General features: G+C 44.9%; 1 protein-coding gene across 2 annotated transcripts; it reads right to left on the bottom strand.

Annotated features, from left to right (window-relative positions):
- Nucleotides 1-1,502: 1,502 nt before the first annotated feature.
- Nucleotides 1,503-19,366, bottom strand: TMEM154 (transmembrane protein 154). Of its 2 annotated transcripts, none has more exons than XM_033007278.2 (6): nt 18,941-19,366; nt 10,545-10,856; nt 8,720-8,747; nt 7,478-7,563; nt 5,857-5,917; nt 1,503-2,221 (listed from the first exon to the last, which is right to left on the bottom strand). In XM_033007278.2, the coding sequence occupies exons 1-6, from the start codon at nt 19,113-19,115 to the stop codon at nt 2,206-2,208; spliced, it is 678 nt and encodes a 225-aa protein (XP_032863169.2). In that variant the 5' UTR covers nt 19,116-19,366; the 3' UTR covers nt 1,503-2,205. The 2 variants fall into 2 exon arrangements, with proteins under 2 accessions (XP_032863169.2, XP_009961660.3); XM_009963358.3 differs by having other exon boundaries at nt 18,945-19,024.
- Between the last annotated feature and the right edge of the window lie 2,391 nt (nt 19,367-21,757).

Raw genomic sequence — 21,757 nt, 5'->3', positions numbered from 1 at the left:
ACTAAAAAAAAAAAGAATATAATAAAAAGGCAAGGACTCCCAATTCTTCATGTCCCAGCTGTGCTTCAGCTCCCTCTGGGGAGAAGGTGGTGGCTGCTGGATGCAGAGCAGTGTGGGCTGGAGCCAGGTAGCGTGAGAGTCGCTGCTGGACACCGGCGTTGCAAACTGCCCCCTCACCACTGACTGCCCTCCAGCCACGCAGCTCGTAGTGGTCTCAAAATACAGCTTTTTATCCTGTACTGTTAAAGAAAACATTCTCTGGTTTGGGCATCTTCATAGTACTGCTTTGAAAACTCTAGGAAGTCTGAGCATAATATTTTCGTCTGTTGGAAAGCAGTTGCTAACAAAGGGGCTGCTGGAATTTTTAAAGTTTTCTAAATTTCAGTCTTTCACTTTTTTCACCCTTGTGGTTGTATTATTTTAAATCAGTTTTTTTGAGAATGAGTCTACTGTCAGGAACTCGTGGAAATGTTAAAAAAAAAAAAGAAGGTTGTGAAAGATGAACTTAGACCACTTTTTTAAAAGTCAAAAAAAATCATTCAAGCAGGAGAAATTAATTTACCATCACTCATATATTAAATCCACTATTTGACATAAATTGTTTTGGAACAACGAAGAAATCTTTTGCTCTGAGGAAATTACTAGTCAAGTCATATTGAGTAATGAATGAATGTTAGCTGTAAAAATTTTTTTTCCTTTCATATTTTGACACATCCTCAGCTACTCATGAAGCTGAACCCTCCTCTATATTTGTTAGGGACACTTATCTGTCATCCCAGAGGCTTGGGGTGCTTGCTCTCTTTAACCAAGAGGTGCATGATAACATATTAGTGAAATAGTTGCAGGCAAAGAAAAACTGATCATATTAAACATGTATTAAGTAGGAAGAAACTATATATTTAAATATAAGATGAGGATTGGTAGGATGTGAGAGGGTAGGTTATAAGATACAGTAGGATGTAAATCTAATAAGGTGGGGGAAGCTTTGCACAGTCAGGGATACCCTGTCATGTGTGTTACATATTTAAAATACATCCATGAGAGACACAGCACCTCAAATCAAGGCATATGATTACAGTATTTATATTCTTACCTTGAGGTATCTCAGGAGTCTGATTTTTTTTTTTTTTTTTTTCAGTGTAATTAAAGGTGATCGGGCACATTTAGAAGTCAAAGTCTTTAAGATATTCCAAGCTCAATAATCATAAACAGAAGCAGCAGAAATCTTACTGTATCTGAAAACCTTGACCAAGTACTTATGCATAGCACGTACTTATCTACACTGTGTTTGGTGTGAGTACTGAATTGTTCAATTTTCTCAACATGTCTTTTTTTTAAAAAAAAAACAAACAAAAAAAAACAACAAACTTTTCAAGTTGAAGATTCCAGAAGTAGGTGGTGGTTAAAGAACAGCACTGAACAGGGAGGAGGGTTAAATGGTGAGAGGTAGCCCAGGGTACTAACCTGTGGAGATAACAAACTGAAAAGCAATCTCAAAATAATATTTTCACTTCTACAATGCCTTTAATTTGAAAACCAAACAGCATGTTACAAAGACTATGCCCTCACTGGGCTGCAGGTGCCTCTGTTAAGTCCTTTGAGAGGCTTTTCAGCTGCTCTGACCTCAGAGCTGGTCTGTCAGTCCTAGTCTGGTACCTTCCCAGCAGAAGTCCTGTGCAAATCAGTACACTGTTACCAAAAAGCAAATTGAAAACCAAACATTGCGTAGACATGAGCTTCACACCCATCAAACCAGGGTAGTCGAGAATTACTGATGCTATTTTTTAAAAAAAGCTACCCACAAAAAATGAAGAAACCCACCAAACTTTGATCAGAAATGGTCCTGAACAATAGACAACTGAAGAACTAGACAGAAACATGGACTATTTTGAGAACTTTTCTTTTTTTGGGGGGGAGGGAAGGAGGCATGGGGAGAAGAGGCTTATCTTCATTTGTGATGAATCTCATTGCAGAAGGAATTCAAATCAGCCCCTAATCTTACTATAGTCCTTTTCCTTTTTTTTTTTTTTTTTTTTTTCTTCACTTTGTTTCCTTTCTGAAGGCTGTATGTAGCAGGACGCAACAAAAGCATTTGCTTCTCTGGCCTTTTGAAATTAATTATATTTAAATCCAGTTCATCCAATATCTGGAAGATCATCTGCTTGTGCGCTGCTTCCCTTTAACCAGTTCTTTGCTGTTTTGACTTCATGATTCACCATCACTGTGTATACATGGAAAGGAAGAAAACACACCAGTACCATGTTGGGTTAGTTGTCTCAGCAGGAAAAAATATGCAAGAGTTGTCAGAAAACAAATGTGTCAGCCATGCAATGACCCCATCTGTGGTGCCAGATGCACCCTTTCTCCTGCTCCCAGGTGAAGACTGAGCAATCAGTTTGCCCTCTTTCCACAGGTTAGGATAACTTTCTAAAGGTGGAATTTTTGTATTAAATCTGGCCTTGTAACAGATGAATTTCCTCTTTGTCCCTCTGGTTTCTGCCTGGCTAGATTTCTCCCTAGGACTTTCTTAATATTGTTTGGTTCATGCCAACATTAAAAACGCAACACTTTTTATTGTCTGGTTAGATTTCAGTCAGCACTAACAGCAGGGGCTTAAACCACCTCTGAAGTTAAAAGGGCCACTCAAATTCTTACTATTTTGCATGTTGTTTTAAGTACCTTGCCAAACTGAGGCGCAGCCTGGGAAAGGAATATTTCTTCCTGTACTGACTTATTTCCCATCCAGAACATCTATCCATGAGAAAGAGTTACCCTTTTTCAGACAGAAAGATTAGGAGGGTGCCTAGCAGTGCCCAAGGAAAATCAGATCCACCCCCAGAAGGCGTGATAAAGCTGGGGGGAAAGGGCGATTGCTTTGTCATACTCAGCAACCTACAAAGCCCCATGCTGTGAAGGGGACAGGCTGTGCTTCTGTTTTGCCAGGGGAGTAGAGGCTGGGGAGATGTCGTGGCGCTCTGCTCAGGCACCAGCAGGGCCTCAGCACTAGGTTTCAAAGGCAAGATGTATAATTTTAAATATCTATTTGAAAAAAACAAAGTATATACACGTGTATAATTGTAATTTAGCTTATGGGCAAGGCAGGTGACCTCCACCTGCAGAGGAGCTCCGGCTGTCATATGTTGCCTCTTGTGCACAGATCTGCAGCCGTGATGCTCATGAGTACAAATTTTTGCTGTAACAGCTTTGTTTCATTTTACTTCATAGTCTTTCACTTTTCTTGCTCAAAAGAGCTGCTGAAAACATCTATTTATCTGTACGTAGTTCTCTTTCTGACATTATTTATTAAGCTAAGAGTTTGGTCAGGAAAAGCATCAGTTCTTGGTCTGATAAGGTTCAATTGCAGAAATGAATGTGAACGCACTTTTTTTTTATTTACCAGGAAATCCCACCGCTTCGCATTCCTTTCCACTTTGAAATGAAGCATGTTTCAAAATTTCATGCAAAATGAAATTTGAAAAAGTAGCTTTGAGTTAAGAAAAACACTTAACTTAGAAATATTTCACCACCACAGGGTTTTGTTCTTTAAACCTTTTCAAAATTTCATATTAAAAAGTCACTTTAAAAAGTGGGTTTGGAACAACTTTCATTCTGAAAATGTCAAAATGTCATTACTGAAATGCTTAGTCTCGGATGTTTTCAAAATGATATCCTATCAAAATGAATTCATAGTTGGGTCTTGATTAACTCCCCCCAGCATCTTTATGAAGCAGGAAAACAACACTCAGCCAGCTGTGTTCAGTGAGGCCTTGAGATGTTTCCCACAATGAAATATCATCAATAAATTCTATAAACGGAATCACCATAATTTGAGAAGAAATTTGCCCAAACAAAGCAGTCTTTCACAATCTGAAATTGAACCTAATAATCTTGCAGGTTGTATTCAACTAATATCCTTTGTCTGAGCAGCTCTGAATGCTTTGGAGATAAATCTCCTCTTTTTATTTGCATTTGTTTGCCTTCCTACAATTTAGAGGCATAAATTTCTCCACAGTCTGATCTTAAGATACCAGTCATAAGAAAATATGCTTAAATAATGTGTGTACCTTCACTCTGACTGAAGCATACTTCTCTGAACAGGGCTGACTTTTTGCATCAAGGCTGAAGCCTTGATATAGTGCTTTGAAGTGACAGTATATCTATTTTACAGGTGGGGAACTTGAGGTAGGGTGTAGCTCAAAGATACCTTTTGCCAGTCAGGAGCAAAAACCCCCACCTTCTGATGGGCTTAATGAAAATCTGGTACAAAAGCATTTTCGTAAGGACCATATTTAAGATGTCAGCTCAAGCTGGTAGGTCATGATGATTTTTTTCTGAAAATGAACTGTTGAAGTTTGAGAAAGTAAACTTAATGCTCAGGGTGTCATTGTGCCTAAAAAGCCTTTTATAGTATAATTAACTTCTGCTGGTGTTAGCATATGGCTCAAGCACACTTTGTCCTATACTCCCTGCTACAGTCAGTGGAATGTTGAGCAGATCTGTTCCACACCACTGTGCAGCTGCCTCTCCTCAACAATTTTCCCTCTCTGACTTATCATTTAGAGGCTGGAAGGGAAGACCCAGATGGCGAGTGAATCCAACATCTTTTTCAGCTGCCTGGGGTAAAATTATTGTGCTTGCTTGCATCTGGAATCTAGGATCTAAGTCTTTTTTAAAGAAACAAACAAACAAAACCCAAAACCCCACAACACAACAACAATTTCTATTGCAACAGGCGTAAGCAGAAACCTTTTAAATATAAATAGCTGCAGTGGAGCAGCCCCACCCAAAAGCTATCCTGAAACTGCAGCTTTGGAGCAACTGAGATGCAGACTCTCCAGGAGTGGTGATTTAAGATCACCACTATTTCACTCCTGAGAAAGGAAACTCGGAAAAGAGGAGGGGGACCAGGATATTTTGATGGCCTAGCTCCATCGAAGACACAGGTTGAGCTAAATTCCCTGGTGCCGTGGGAAGGGGAGACCCAAGTCCTCCAGCCACCCCTTCCTGCTCCTGGCCTTGCCTTTGCTTGCAGCCGCTGCTTCCACTGCACCAGGAATTTTCTTGGCACACAGGATGGTTTAATTGTTTGGTATCGTAACCGGCCGCAGAGGAGCTGCTTTGCCCACTCCCCAAAATGCAGCCACAGCACAAGCGTGCAGGCGAGGGTGATGTAAAGCCCCTTGCTTCCAGCTGAAACCAGATTTTTTAATTAGGGAAAACGGGAGTTTGAGAGGGGTTTATGAATTCTGCTCAAAATCCCGAGGAAACCAGCCAGAAAGTTTTAAAGTTTTTACAAGCTGCCAGGATTGTGGTTTTGCATCCCTCGGGGATCTCTGCTTGGACCACAAGCTAGTGCCAGCTCCGGGGGAGCACAACGTGGGGGCACCAGGAGGATTCTTGGGGTCTGGGAGGTCACACCTCCAGCCAAAACACCTGGCAGGGGTTCTTGGGGACCGGGAGGCACCTGGGGACCGAGGGGAACGGGGTGTCTGTGCTGGTGAGGAGTGCGAAGGATGCTCTGCTGAATGCTTGTATTAACACCTTGGGAAACTGTGATTAAAGTCTGATCAGCGAGCGAAACTCCATCTGTGCCATCTGGTTGTCTGTCTCGCACAGGTTTTACAACCGCAAGATTATTTAGTGGTGCAATTTACAGGCAGAGACCAGTTTAGAAATAAGAGCGTCAAACCTTTTGTTTAAGTTGAAATCAAAGTCCCTACATAAAAAAGCTTCCAAAATTAAATAGACCAAAGAGTCACTCTATTTATAATTAAGTATATATATATATAAAAAAAGAGATTATTTTGGAGTTACATTAACCGTATTTCTTCCAATAATATAATGAATTAAAAGTACCTTGGGTTGGCAACTGATTCTTTTTCTTCTTCTCTTACAGTAGGCAAACATTCACAGTCAGCTGAAAAAGGGTAGGAAACAAGACTACAGTTACTTTTGGCAGTTCTTCTACATTTATTTCAAAATTGCATCAACTTTTATCATGTAGTCTCTCTAGAATGTAAAACTGCAGGCACTCTTCTGCACCCTTCTATCTGTAAAATCTTCATGGTCCCCATAGCACAGATGTTACATGTTTTAAATCCTCCTTCCCCTTGATAGGTGTTGCCATTAATTTCTTTATATATTTCAGTTGTTTATGTACACCTATACAAATGAACTACTTTTAAGGTCTGTTTCCCATAGACTACCGGGGGAGGACTCTTTTAATCTTCCACTGCCACTAGTTGCACCTATGCTTTATAGTCCAGCTGGGAATTTCGGGCTGGGGTTTAGGGAACACTAACAAAAAAAAACCCCACCAAACCTCTGTGTAAACTATTTGCTCCCTTCTGTCCACAGAATTTAAAAAAATATTTTACAGCATTATTTCCCTGCGTACTTTACTTAACGTCTCTATTTTACTACTGCTGCTTAGCATATGTTTTCTGCTAGAGCTTATGGACTGCGAAGGTCAAAGCCCCATCATGTGGAGCACTGTGCTAACGCAAAGAAATGCTCCAAAGAGTTTTATGTCCTGAAAAACAAAGCATCCTTAGGAGGTCAAGCAAATGAGCCATTTGAATGTGAGGCAAGGGATCGGCAATGGAAAAAAAAAAAAATAAGGGTTTCAGCATTTCCTAGCCAGTGAAAAGCTGTTAGCAGTTCAAAATCAGGCCTTGGTTAATCCTTGCCTTACTGAAGACCTGCATTTTTTGAGAGCCTTGAAGGAGGATGCAGGACCCTTTAGAGATTTTGACTGGGAGATTTCAGTTGGGAGGAAAAAAATGAAGGGGAAAAAACCCACGAGATATACTTCAAAGTACCTAAGAAGGAGCTGAAGCTGCTGCTGTTGGTCGTTACCACAGGTACTAATTGCTCTGTGGGCTGTTAGACTTGCCAGAGAGGATGTAGATGGTGAACAGTGCTGGCAGCAAGGAGCAGCTTGTGTTTCATGCAGTAGAGATGGCAAGCAAGGGAAAGGATGCAAAGAGGGGAGGGAGGTATTATAGGATCCTGGCAGCAATTTTAAGTAAACGGTGGTCTGAACTATGAGTAAATGCATGTTTCTTCTACAATATCACAGTATGGAGCACAGAACTGTAGAAAATCTGAAGACTGAAAGGACTAGATGCTTTAGAGAAACTAGTATTTAGCATTAAAAATGTGCATTTCAAAATATAAATACTGTTCACAGCTATACATGTGTTTAATAGAAGTGTCTACTGGAAACTCAAAACATTTATGATATTTCATCATATGTTAAAAATAAGCTCCCACACAAACTAAAATAATCCTCTGAACAATTCTACCCCTGACATTTCTGCTGCTATTTTAGTAGCAGGGAGTCAAGAACACAGCTAAAAATGCTGTAGGAAAAGCAATGACACATATACGAAATGCCTCACATTGATTTTTCTACGCATGGGATCTACGTCAGCTAGAAAGAGAGGGACGATGGAGTAGAGGGGTTACCGTGTACCATTTTTGTTCATGCTGTTCATCCATTTATCAAGCTCTTCCATTTCTATTTCCATAACAGAGGGCGTGTCTTCTTCAAAAATAGGACTTGAGAGGAGGGAAGTGAAAAAAAAAAAAGGCATTACACAAAACGCTTAATTTAAACAACTTACAACGTAGTAATTTTGTGCAAGTCTCTCATAATTCCAGACACATGTATAAGCTCTGGAAAGCCGTCCTAGCCCAGTAATCTGAGAAGACGTCAGCTCAGTAGGTGTGAAGGAAATGGCCAGGAAGGTTCTGGGCAGAGGTTGGGCTGGCTGGGGCACCACGTCCAGAGGGACTCGGGCCGTGCAGCCTGGGCTGTGACAGGGCACAGGACCACTGCAGCTATTCAAGAGCTGTCCCGACTGTAAATAGAAAACTGAAAAATAACATAGTTTGTCTCTGCCCTGCTGGAACACATGGCAGAAGTCCCGTTGCTCTAGTGATAAAAGCAGAAGGCCTAAAGCTTTGTCCTAGCTGTGACAGACATTGGCAGTGACTTCAAAAGGAAAGGTCATGTATTTATTTAAATGCCTCCATTTAGTTTCCCTTTTACTGATCAGTCCTGGAGCCACACGGTAGAAAAAATAGTTTTAGCAAAACCCCCTTTTTTTTTTTTTCCCTGTGAAGTCAATTTAATAACTTCCAGCATTGATTAGCAAAATGGCACTCAATAGAAGGTAATGATAAAAATTATCACTCTGATAGGAGCCATGCCGCTTTTGGCTTGTTGTCCCAGCAGAAGGCATTGCCTCCATGGCAGCTGGGCGAGCCTTTCTGCTTCACCTCGGAGTGAGAAGACAAACTTGAAAAACAGGGGAGCAACACACAGAGCTTATTCTGAATAGTAAAAGCCTGTGGTGAGCCTGGGAACTGATCCCCTTTGCTCGTGGGGCACCTTGTATGGCTGGTGGAGCCGGGGGTGCCCAGAGCCAGGCGTAGGGGCGGCTGCGGGTGGTGGGTGCCTGTGGGGCAGCGCTCGCCTCGGCCACCCGAGCTCCTGTTCTCCTGCTCTGGTCTCACACCTTCAGCTCGATGCTGAAATCACACCTTAGCCACATGTAGAGAGAGTGAACTGGAGCAATTGATGGCAAAAGTTAATGGTTGTTAGTGCACGGTTAAAGTAAAACAGGCAGTGAGGGAGCCAAAAATCATAATATCCTGTTAGAGTAAAAAAACCAAACCAAAACAAAACCAAATCGATGATCATAAACTTTACCTTTTCACATTTTCGCTTCCCAGCTCATCTGGAAAAGAAAAAAATTGGTGTTCATAGTTCTGCTTTTTGCACATACAGGGTCCAGACTGCAAGCAAGCCTTGAATAGGGTCACGTAAAACAGGCTGCCTTTTCAAAAGGCGTAACAGTTATCTTGTGGATGAAAGACAAAGCATCTGATCCTGCTTGTAATTTTCAGAGGAACCCATTATTTTTAATCTTGAACACACTAAAAGTAGCTCATTATTAGCTCAGCTGTGCTGGGAGGAAACTGAATGTTAGCGCCGCGGTGGGCAGGACATGGCAGATGCACGCTTCCCTGAGCAAAACAGATGTTGAGAGGAATGGTATCCTGAAAAGGAACCACTGCTGCAAAAATTCATTTACTGGAGGTGCCAGGACATTTTGCTGCAGACTGCACGCAGGCAGTCCAGCTCTGCCTGGAGACTCTGGAAGCTTCTTATGGAGAGAAGGAGAGGATGGACTTGCATGGCAGACTAAATCTCAGTTAGGCAAATGAAGCTGAACTAGCCAGATGTCAAAAGGGATACAAAGCTAGTTATGACCCCAAGACAAAGTAAAGATGGGGGGGAGAAAATAGTGTAGCAGCCATTACTCAGATAAATAACTTCCCGTCCAGGAATCAACTGGCTGAAAAACTTCAGCCTTCAAAAAAGAATGAACAACTACATATAGGATTCACACTGTATGCTATCTTAAGTCAGCTTGGTTTTAATTCATTGTTGCCAATGGGTGCTGACACCTTGCGCTTGTTCCAGCACATTCCCTGACTGCAGAGCCACCCCAGGGCCACCGTCCCGTCTGCCCCTGCCTTGAGGGTGCCCAAAACCCCAGCGCCAAGCCATAGGCACAGGGCAAGAGATCCCAGGATTGTGCTTCTGCAAGGCACCATGCTTCCCATCCCTCTGAAGAGTGCACCTGTGTTTCAGGTCATTCAGAAACAGGCAGGCAACTAGGTGACTGGTTGTGAATTCAGAGTTTGCTACGAGGGGGACCTGGTGATAGGAAAGGTGCAGCCTAAAAATGCCCTGAAAAATGGGCTTAAAATCTATGTTGAACATATGTCACTGTCTGCAGGCTGAGGAGCTTACAGCTGTACTCTTGTTCCGTACAGACACCAATACGACCGTTTCTGGACTTCACTTATCAACTGCGTGGTTTTAATATGACACCTCAGTTTGTCTTCTGTGGCTTGACACTCCAAGTTACTAATTTCCTCTCTACCAGTTCAAGGTACCCTTCTGAAGCACTGCTCTCCCTGTCACAGCACCCAGGCAGTCTGACCACGGGAATCCTAGGTCGTTTCTGGTGATATCTTCATAGCTGTCACCACCCTTAAAAGTGTTCCTTAAAAAAAATCCTTAAAAGTATTCCTTAAAATGATTTTGCTTGCTCTTATTTTGTTGAAGCTCCACACAGCTTCACCTTGTGGGCAGGATAGGCAATAGAAGTATTAGATTAGCCTTTCATGGAGTTAAGTATAAAGACAGAATAAGCATTTGCAGCCACATGGTAACATCCATATGCCGTTCCCAGCACTGCCAGGAGCTGGAGCTCGGTGCTGTGGCTCCCGTGGGGGTGCAGTGTGAGCAGGAGGTGCCCAGAAGCAGAACCAGCTCCTGCCCAGGGAGAGGTGCGTGCCCAGATACCCTGCCCAGGGGTGGATCTCCTTCCTATTTGTCAAACGTGCACCTACAACCAGAGAAGTGCATCCTACGTGTGGCATCCCAGGCCTCCAAATAATGTTTAGTTAATGTCAAGCATGTCCTAAAAATAGCCTTCTGATGCACGAGAAGACAGATTTACCTTGCTTAGACTTTTTCCTTTTATGATGTATTACAAAAAATATGATCGGCAAAATCAGCAGGACCAGCAGCACAAGGGGGACAACGTATATCAAGATAGACTGTTCTGCTGCTTCTAGGCTGTCCTGATTGTTCACAACATTCAATTCAGTACTTGTAGTACTTTTTGTTTCGAAGCCGCTTTCAGTAGCGCTTGAGGTGACAAGTGCTGGCTCGTGGTCATCCGCGGCCGAGGGACGCGTGGCAGGAAGAGGCGTTACTGCAGTCGTGGGTAATATTGGCGATCCATCTCCTGAACCGTCATTTTCAGAGCCTGCAAAAACAGATGAGGACAACTTAACATTTTATGGTTTTTATTGGTATTATCAGTGAGTCAAAGCGAACGGTTTTAATATTCACTTGTCATTTGATGTCTTTAAAAAAAAAAAAAAAATCAGCAGATGCCCCATACACACAGACTTGAAGACCTGGGCATCAGATATAAAATTAGATTGCAAATTTGTTACAAACTCTTACCAGTCCTGACCCATGTTCTTCAGCTGGCTTTTACTGGGACATGTCGGCATGCGTGGCCTGTCTGCATGCAGCTGTCTTGCACAAACAGACTTTTTTTTTCCCTGCAGGTTGGCACCCGATGTCACGCTCACGTAAGAGTCTTCTGCTTCTCAGTAAACCACCCCATCCTGCTTTGCTCCTCAGCCCTGGCTTGTACGGCCACAACCTCCTTCGTCCCTCTCTTTCCTCGAGGAGTTAGTACTCCCTTCAGGGAGACAATTATCTCTGATTTACCAATTCCTTGGGCTCACTCATCTCCTTCCTCCTGTGCCTTTCTCAGATTTGTTAAATTTGTTTCACTGTGGAAAACAGAACTGGTGAAAGGAAGTCTGAAGCCTGCAGAAGCTGCTGGCTTTCACTTCTGCACAGACTAGAGGAGGTAGCAGCGACACTGGGACCTTTCTGGATACAGGTGAAATTAACTGCTCCTCTGCCTGACCCTACAGGCTGGCTGAAGGAGTGCATGATAAAGAGTCAGTGCTGGTTAGTCTTCACAAATGCTAAGACTGGGGATTTTGAACCTTGATTTGGGTTTTGGTTTCATTTATCATGCATTTTGCAAGAAAGGTGGCTAAAATTGGCTGTATTGGTAATAGTGAAACCATCTTTTTTTAGAGGCTAATGAGAGTCTGTGTTGACTGTCGCAGAGTTTAAAGCTTAACAGAAGTACAGCAAAATCTGGGCTGGTACTATATTCTATAATGATGCCAAAAATCCTGTCGTGTAGCCAAAGTTGCAGGAATCAGTCCTTAGATAAATTACACCAATATGTCTCCAAATGCAAAACCTTCAATAATTTGCTTAGCATGAAATTAAATTATGATTTTTTTGTGTTGCCTCCTCTCTCAGATACAATGCTGGCATGGTTCAGCTCTCGTTTCACACAGTAAGGCAGGATGGGATTTCATGACTTTTGCAATGACATGCTTCTCCCCATTCTTGTACAGGGCTGGGCAGCCATAAGTTTCCACTAGAGTTAGCAACAGCTTAAGGTTTTCAGCACCTCAGTGCTGGCATTTCCAATCTCGCAGGTCTGAAACCAAAAGTACTTAGCATTTTCAATGCTTTTGTAAACACATTAATCTTCATAATGGCCCTGAGAGATGAGCAGTTATCATCTCCATTTTACAAATGAAAAATCAGGAGGACAGGGATGCTGTCCTTCCCAGGGTCACCAAGTGAGAGAGGGGAAGGGGGATTAGAGCACTGTCTCTTGCTTCACCCACTCTGCAGCATCTCCTTTCCTGTCAGATTTGTCTCAAAGAGGAGATAAGTATCTCAAGGTGCTGTATTCCAGGAAACCCAATTTCAAATGAATAAAATTATTTGAGTGTGACAGCAGTGATTTATCTAGATTTTTATTCCATGTTTATCACTCAGGCATCCGATTGTTTCATCCTTTCCTGAAAACTAGGAAAGAATTTTAATGCTTAATACCCAATAATTGAATATAGAATTTAACACTGCAGAGGTCATCAGACTTGTTCACCACAACGTGACAATGAAAATGTTAGCTCTTCAGCAGCAAAACACTTCATCCATAGTCTCTCTGTCGCTTTCTCCTGTATTCACTATTTCAGTCAAGAGCAAAACACGCTCTCTGCCTCCCTTGCAGGTTATGACCCCTTATGCGCGTGCTCCTCCACCCCTTCCCATGATCTGCTGGCTGCCCTGAATCCTATTGTAGAGGACTTCTTTATTATTTTGGCCACTTGACTTTTCTTTCCCAAGGTAGGTTGTAGTCCCTGGTGCCTGCAGCCGCTCCGTTTCAATAGTCGTTGCACAGAGCCGTGAGGTATCGCTAGCAGTGCCCGCGGCGTGACAGACTGCGGCGTGACTGACGGACGGCGGAGCTGATGGGCCACCGCAGCCCCACCAATCCGCCTCGACAACCTTGCTTCATTTTCCTCCCCTAGCCATCGCCCTTGAAACCTGTCGTCTGCCGCATCTGATATATTGACAAGGACAAGCGCCGTTGCTCAAAATAGTACAAATGAGAAAGGGTCTGGGGAAATACCTTATTTTTCATTTACTCTTAGAGCTAAAATGGATTTTTCAAGTGTCTAAAGCATGGTGTGACTTTAAAGAAAAGCAAACAGTCACACCTCATTAACTGCACTGCTAAACTTTCAGCTGCAGTGTATGCTGTACTTGATTTCCAAGAGAGACTTTTCCAGCGTCTCTGGTACTTTTTATTTGCCTGTTCTTGAGCTGTGAAGCAGATTTCAAATCGTTTGTCTCTGTGTGAAATAGAATTACCTTTTCTAGTCTCTAGGCAAAGAAAATGGCAAATCACAGGGAGTGACCTTGCTGCCACACATTTTTGTTCCCTTTGCATAATTCCAGGGATAAAACAGCAGCTCTTCTGTGAACACCAGTTCCTCTTACAGAGATCTTTTCTCCGAGTGAATTAAATATGTCTTGCAGCAGAAGGGCAGGCGATTGCACAATGTTCTTGCAAGGATATTGCTCATTTCCTGTGTTTCACCTTCTGCCTTGACACATCTCCCTCCAGCAATTCTGCCTGTCACCTCCGAGGACCAGAGCTCGGACCCGAGGGATGCCCTACCTGTCACACAGGGGCTGCTCTGGCTGTCGGGCCACCCACACAGCACTTTTTTTATGTGGTAGGAAAATCACAACCTGCACCTGGGTGGGCCTGGGGGCTTGTACCAAGGAAGGATTTGTACTTCCAGGCCGGTGGGGAAGGATGGGCTCAGGCTGCCCGGTGCAGGGGCAGAGCTCATCGCAACCAGCTGCCCAGGCCATGTGAGACCCACATGGTTGGCCCCAAGGTGGTCGTTGGGTTTTGTACCGTTTTGGTTTAAAGCGCTCAAAATAGCGAGCGGGCTGTGCTGCAGCTGGCCCCAGTGGCTGTTTTGTAGGGTGACTGAAAGGTGGGTGTTGCAAGGTTTGGAGCAGGGCAGGAGAGCATCTCAAAGATGGAAAACCAAGGCCAGTGGAGTGGAAGAAGAGTGAGTCACATCTGACCACGTAGGGTATCTCCTTGACTTTGCAAAGTCTCTGTTCTCCCTCCTGCTGAGCTCAGCCTCATGCTGCTGGCTATGGTTTGACATCTGTACTCAGCCCCTGGCACACCCTGGCCAAGGAGCAAGTGCTCACACAACAGCAGCAGCATTGGTTTCAGCTTTGTCTGGTCTGCTTGGGGCACGAGTGCTGGCAAGGTCTCCCTGCGTTGAGGGAAGTGGATGGGAGCATGCCATAGCTTCAGCCCAGCCCCTATTGCCATTCTCCATGCTTTCAGGAGCAGAAAGGAGAGGGGCTGGCATGCAGCTGTGTCCCACCCTGATGGGGAGCTGGGCACCGCTGGAACTGGAACGTAAGAAGTCTTCAGGTTCCCACCACTGAGGTATTAGAGTATCTATTCCTCGGGGGACCAAAATGCCTGAGCAAGCACTAGCAGCAGCTCAAAAAAGGCTCCATTACAGTTCTTATAAATTAACAAAAAGCTATGTCCCTGTATGCACATACCATGGTATAGGGTATTATTCGGTATTTTCACCTTTAAAAATATGCTCAGATTACTGATGGACTTTGCATGAGTTTTGGAGGTGCTCCCAAGCCTGCCTTTCAAGGGAGACAGGGAGTTGCATGGACGGAGCAGCTTTGCAGACTGGAGTCCAAACAACTGCATCTCAAACAAACAACGTTTCTGTTGTTGCAGCATTTCTTCCTCTGAGGTTTGTGCTGTAGCACTCAGAGGTGGCGATAGGAGCTTCTTGATGAAGTAAGTGGGAAAACAGGTTTCTGATTTCAGCTGGATGTGAGGCAAAGGGAAATAGCCAGCAGTCAGCACTTTTGGTTCTGCTGTAAATGATCAGTCTCTCTGCTGCCTTCTCATCAGACTTGAGTACTGGGTTTTCTGAAGGGAATTTTTCAAATTACACTATAGTACTTCATTAGAGAAGAAAATGGAATGGGAGAAAAGAAAAGCAAGAGCAAAGTCAGTGGGACACTCAAGCTTATTAGTTTGAAAGGAAGGTTTTTGTTTCTCCAAACCTTCCTATAACCTATAAAAATGCAGTGGAAGGATGGCTCACAAGAGGGTGACAAAAGAAGAAAAGGCCATAAAGCTGTGTATGCTGGCATAAAGTTACCGCATCCCATATCACTCTGCTCCATACATGCATTCCTTCTGGTGGTATAGTCATACCACCCTACGTGCTCCGTATGATCCTCTCTCCCATTGCTTGACTCATCCCTGTTCTGTTCCTCTCCCTGCACGTCACGTTGCCGTAAGAAGGGCCGTTCCTTGCCGTGGCCAGGGCTTGCCCCGCTGCCTGTTGCGGCAGGTCCCGCCTGTCAGTCTGGCTAGAAGAGGAATCCTTAAATGCCTGCAGGCTAGCTGTTGGGAGCGCACGCTCTTCTGATGAAGGAGCACGAACACGTCAGGATGGCTAATCTGTAGACATGATCCTGTTAAAACGAGGTGCTTAGAAAGTGTTATCTAGGTATAACCTGAAAGAGGAAACAACTGTTTAAGTTCCTTTATGGAGACTTTCTCCTCACTGTTCGTCCATCCAGCTGAAGTTCTGCATTGATTGTCGCTGTTGCAAATTCAGTCACGCGTCTTAGAGTCAAACTGAACCTGTAGTCTCATTCCTCACCCCCAGTACTAAAGGTTTTCCAGACCAATTTATGCATTTAGTTGCATCTGCTTAATCTTGTGGCCTTCTGGCTCTGCGTCAGTGATACCCATGCGACCTCACCGTGATGCAAATCTCTCCATGCTCCTTGCTCTCAGGAGGACCCTGAAATTAAAGATTCAAAAACTCCAAAGGCTCTCCAGCCATCGTAAAAATCTCTTGATGGAAAATAGACTAGGGTCACTGACTGAAATTTAGTATACAGTCTTGCTGATGTAAAAGAGAGGTTTTCTGAAATGTCCCTGAAGCACTTGAATAAAACACAGTGGAAGTTTGTGAGTGTGGATAAAAGGGAGGAATAGGAGTAAATATGTGCAAGGAATCTATGTATTCAGTAGAAAGGGGTTTTCATCTCCTTTATAGGGGGTTGCACGTTAGAAAGAGAAGATGCAGCGAATCCTCATTTCTTATAGTGTTGTTTTGCTAGGAAATTGCAGCAGGTGACTCTGATGGGTTCAAACTTATTCTCAAGTTCATTACTCTAGGGGAGAACAGGTCAAAAATATCATTCTCTTAGAGACCTTGGCTTTGTAGAGGACTGTACCTAAAAGGCACTTCTCTGCCCAAGAGGGAGCTGCTGCCCGTGCTCGTGATACTGCTGAATATCTGGATCTTTGATAGCAATGTTTCTTTGAATGACAGCTCAGAACAATAGCGCAGCCAAAACAAAGCACTGCCTGCAACCATCTCAGCTCTTCCACTTAGCGATCTTACGTGCTTCACTGCTCCTCTCCCTCGTGTGTTTTCTTGCCCTCTGCGCCCGACCACTTGCACTGCAATTTCCCGCCTGTGTCACCAGACACGGGGCAGGTGGCACGCCCTGGGAAACGCCCGTAGGGTCAGAGCCTTTTCCTACAAGCTGTAGTAAGGGCCCTAATAGTTGCTCCTAGGGTCAGCACACACCTAGGTCAGTCTTTCAGGCTGCTGCAAGGCTGAGCAGCGAGCACCATCACCCAGAGCAGGGAGGGCCACCGCTGGCCCTCAGCAGGGCACCGGCAGGGCTTTCTGCCTGCACAAAGCAAGGGGATGGGCAAGGGGAAGGGGACTGGTGCAAACCCCAGTGACCTGGTGGGGCCGGGGGAGGACCAGTGCCCAGAGCTGAGACCTCAGGCACCCTCTTAGAGCTATGGGCTCCGAGTAACTGTAGTATAGCCGGGAGAAAACTGTCTGTTAATCATAATCCCAAAGGCAAGGCTAGGGTTTTACAAGGCTCCCAGCATGGTATGGGAACAGGACTTATAACGGCTTCAGTCTGTCGATGCTGCAAGATTTAATCATACTCTTACCGCCCATTTTGTAAATGGTTTCTAGATGATGGAGGTGAGGCCTGGGAGATCCCCAAGAGCTTCTGCCCCCCTTTTCCCACCAGCCACTTGAAAGGTGAGGACTGTGTCTGGGACTGGCGGAAAAAGGTCCTTTAAAGGTCTTGCCCTGTTCATCTGTGAGCAAGGAGGGGTGAGAGCAGAGGATCCCCCGGGGAGGCTGCCCTCAGCAGAGGGGCTCCTGACCCACCAGTGCCAGTGGGGTACCACCACCCTTGCAGTCAGAGTAAGCCCCAGGTGTATTTTGGGGTTGGTTGCACAAGCAAAAGCTGCCTTTGTATGGGGAGCAAGTGTCCCTGCTCTTGTCTGGGCGGGTGCTCTCATCCCCTGGCCCAGCCAGGGCTGTCAGCGGTCGGGGGAGAGCTCTGGCAGGACAAACTCATTCCCACGGAGGAACCGTTCCAATATCAACTAGAATTTAAAAGTGGAATTACCGGTAGGAAGCCTCTAAAGGCAGTGGGGAGTGGGTTGAGGCGCCTGGTATGTGACATCTGCCTGGTGCTTTGTGCAGCCTTTAATGCCCATTGCAAAGATGGGCAGGGGGCTCAGGGACTAAGGCATCCCTCTGCCCTGCAGAGGTGATGATGAAATACTAGCAATCGGTACGCTGCAGATGAGCTAAGGAAGTTGGAGCCTGATCTCTCCGCGTTGTTTGTGTCGTGCCCCTCCATTTCCCTGGGACCTCTCTTTTGCTCTGTCCATGGCAGGATTTTTTCCTCTGACCTCTTTGATTCTGAGCTACATTCAATGCTTGCAGCATATTTTCCTAACATGTCTGTAACACAGCAGGGCTGTAGTAATGCAGACAAGACCAAACCATTTTGTACCTGGTTAGCTCACTCTTACAGCTAAGCAAGACTCCTACCTGCAAGCATTTTGGCAGAAATCTGGGAGACAGCAGCCTGGTTTCACACCCTGCTTATAGCGCTGGTTTTCAGTGAAAAAAATACCCATATCAAACCACCTATCTCACCAATGCATTTTAAAACCTTAAGAGCAGAAGTCCAGTGATAGCTGAGAGTGACCGTCCTCTCTCCCTGCTTTCTGGAGAGCTCCAGTTCGCTACAGCAGCACAGAGGCAGCAAACACTTTTAGTCCATGCTGAGGCGCTTTGGCAGTGATTTCTTTGACACTGAAAGGCATGTAAGAACTGCCTGACAAGTTTTTACTAAAAGAGCTGACTGTTTTGCGCATTCACTGGCTGCCAAAATGCAAGTGGAACAAACTAACCCCCACGAATGGGTGAGAGCCTCTGCAACGACACCCCCAACGCTTCAGCATTTTGTCATAAGTGGCTTTTCCACTCACGGTTCATCCTTTCAAAAGGTCAGGACCTAAATCCGTGGTGCCGACCACTTTGTTCTGCAGCTGAGAATTCAAAATATTTGTCCCTTGACTGGCTGTTCTTTTGTTAAACCGGTTTCAGTGCACTAGGACTACGGAAATCAGCACTGAATGGAAGCGGTGCTCTGTCTTTAACTTTACTATTAAATGCTGATAGTATGGGTGTGGGGTTAAAAAAGTACAACAGTTTGAATTAGAACAAAAATGCCTGGCGGGCCAGCGTGGAAATTCCAGTCCCCTACACACCTGCAATTTAGGAAATGTAGGAATTGTAGGACTCGGTTGCTGCCGTTCAGGGTTAGGTCTAAGTAAAAAAAGTCAAAGCTTTTTTTGAAAAAGTCAGGCATCTGAAAACAGAGGGGGTAAACACAGCTAAAAGAAGCGGAAAGCAAGTCCCCACAGATCTTCTCCCAGCGCTCAGTTTGGAGGGTGTTGCCCCCCGACTCGGTCCCATCGCTGCAGGCGTGAAACGCGGTCCCACCTCGGGAAGGCGAAAGGCGCTTTCTTACTCACTGTTCCCAGCAGATCCTCCGGCCAGCGACAGGGCAGAAAGCAGCGCGATGAGGTTTTGCTTTCGCATGTCGCCCTGGCGGCGCTCCCACCCGAGGGGTGCTTCGGCTGGCTCCCTGCTGCACCCGAACATTTACATTTCCTGTTTCCTGCCGGGGTGCATCTGAGCTGCATTTCTTCAGGAGATGGACTCTCTTTGATGGGTTTTAGGAAGTGATGTAATTCCGTCTGGGCCTGTCAAGCAAGCGATGATTGCAAAAGAAAGAAGAAGAAAAAAAAAAAAAAAAAAAAAAAGTTGCTCTTCAAGCACTAACTCGGCTGAAGCACCTCTATGCTGTAGGTGAGTGAGCTCCTACTCTCCTCTGCTTTTTTGATTCCTGACTTTACTACCACCTATCTTCATCCACATGCAGTGTCATGGGGACAAACATCATACAAATACAAATCAGACACAAAATTTCATTTACGTGTGTTAGCAGGACGGCTTCACGTTGCTTTTCAGGTTGGTTGAGCGAGCAGGTTTCAACAGTGCCTCCCTCCCTGCCTTGGTTTTCAAGCCTGAATTCTCCCCCAGCGCCGTGGGACGCTGTGTGCATTTACAACCCCAAAAGGCAACCCCCCAAGCAGGGCTGTCTCCAGCAAGTGGGAAAAACGGCTGGTTCGCTTGGCAGCCTGTAACTGGATCGGAGGGGGCTGGTCTGAGCCAGGGAAGAGGAAAAAAAGCAGAAAACCACATCATTTTTTGTTAGGAGCAGGTGTCTTAGCTGGAAAGCACTTAGACGCTGGTGTGGCCGTGGCTGTAGATGACAGAGGCCAGAAGGTCTCAAGCCCCACCGGCACGGAGTGCCTGGCGCGGGGGGGTCCGTGGTGCCGTGGCTGATGGAGGTGGCAGGGGAGCAGGGAACTCCCGTCTCGCTTCCTCCCTCCTCTTGACTTTCGCTCCCCCCTCGGTGGTCTCTGGCTGGGTGTGCAGACCGTGGGGAATGGCTGTGCCCCCCCCCCCCCAGCTGCCCTGTCCTCTGCCCCCACCGCCCCACCACTGCCCACTCACTCAGAAACACGCGAGGGTTGACCAGAGGCTTCCAAGTATTGCCTGTCGCTGGACAAGAGCAATGGAGGAGCTCAACATTAAACCCAACATTTTCAATCTTCTTGCTATAGGGGGTGGGCCTAGCCAGGGCTCCGAATTTGGACCTGGATCTAAACTTTACCTATTCCCAGGCAGGGAGGGTGGTTGGATCATAGGTTTGGTTTGTTCCAGTGTACAAATAAGTGCTAGATCTAAAATTCATCCCTCTGAGTCCAGGAGAGCCTGCACCTCAGATTTTGCTCTGAGGCATCCCGGGTTTGAGCCATTTTAAAGACTCGCATAAAATTTTCCAGTAATAAACTAAGGAAGAAGAGACGTATGCTGGCTGTGCAGCAGCTTCATGGTACTTCCCCTAGACATTAGTCTGTGTCAAAATCTGATTTCTGGTGAATTAGTTGAAGCTGGCATTGGTAAATCTTCCTGTTTGGATTGGTGAGAGCTGCTGAAGTGACCAACTGTTGCTCTGCTTCTCCAGATAATAATTTTTCTTAACACACTGATGCTATTATAGGTCATCAGCTATAGTTTCTTAGCTTAAGTAGCCGAGAAATAGGTCAGTGATTTGTTTAACAGCCAGCTTGTTAACAGATTTAAAATACCTGAATTATTTAGTTAACTAAGAATCTGAACTGGTTGCTTAGTATTGGCAATGTACGTTTATGCACTTCATAAAACAGCGGGGGGAAAAATCAAAGCAAAATTACAACATTGCAGCTACACAAAGATAAAGAGGAGCTATGAGTTATGAAACTGCTGACTAATTAAATATTTCTAGGAGATATTCTTTAATATGATGTCATAGCCATACATGATAACACTTACCAGACAGAAGTGTCAGAGGTGAGACTTGTGAATGCTTTTAAGATTTTCACATTAAAAAAATGACAGAAGTTCCAAGTATTAGTAATAGTGTCTAATTACTATAGATACTTTCAATTATAAAAGTCAAGAAATTGAGGCTACCCAGGCATCTCCCATGTGCTCAGAGGCACCGTGGCTCTGCCTAGTCCGGTGATAGGAAAACTGGTAATTGGCCATTGCGCCAGCATGGGCAAAGACTGTCTGTGTTTTCATGAGCACAGACTCAGGTCCTAAGGCTGTTATTATGGTTCAGGCTCAGCTTTTCTTTGATTTTAGTCAACAGTAGGCAAAGTCATACTTTTATACAGTATTTTTACTGCTTTAATATATAAAGGATGTGTTATCCTCCTATATCCTTTCCTTTTTTCCCTTCCAGTCTTTCTACATAGATTGTAGCATTTCCCACTTGGATTCCCATCAACTATTTTTGACACACGTTCAACCGACAACTTGTTGCTGCCCCTTGAGAGCAAGATAGCCACCCACTGGTGTGTACCCAATTAATAATTTCTAAGGCAATTAAAGTTCAGGAAACGTGACTTTGTGCCACATTAAATTTTAATTAATACTTTAGAGTGATACGAAGGCAGCCTGGCATGCATTTGACTAATAAAAAAAAAATATTAAAAAACTGTAGAGAAAGAGGAATGAGATATTTTGCATGCTGATGAATCAGACTGTCACGGAAGGGCAGCTGCCTTGGTCATCCCCACCAGCCCCACGATCGTGCTCCCCTGAAGCACTCCCAGCGGGATCCCTTTTGCCTGACTGGGGAGCAAGGTTAGTACCTTCACCTCGGTCGTCCTCTTCAGCCGCGTGCTTCTCTCTTCGCAGTAGAAATACGGAAACCAAAAGCTATAGTAAC

The sequence above is a fragment of the Tyto alba genome, unplaced genomic scaffold (genome assembly GCF_018691265.1).
Source record: "Tyto alba isolate M040663 unplaced genomic scaffold, T.alba_DEE_v4.0 Super-Scaffold_6, whole genome shotgun sequence".
Lineage (NCBI taxonomy): Eukaryota > Metazoa > Chordata > Aves > Strigiformes > Tytonidae > Tyto > Tyto alba.
This window is presented reverse-complemented; position numbering and strand designations above follow the sequence as displayed.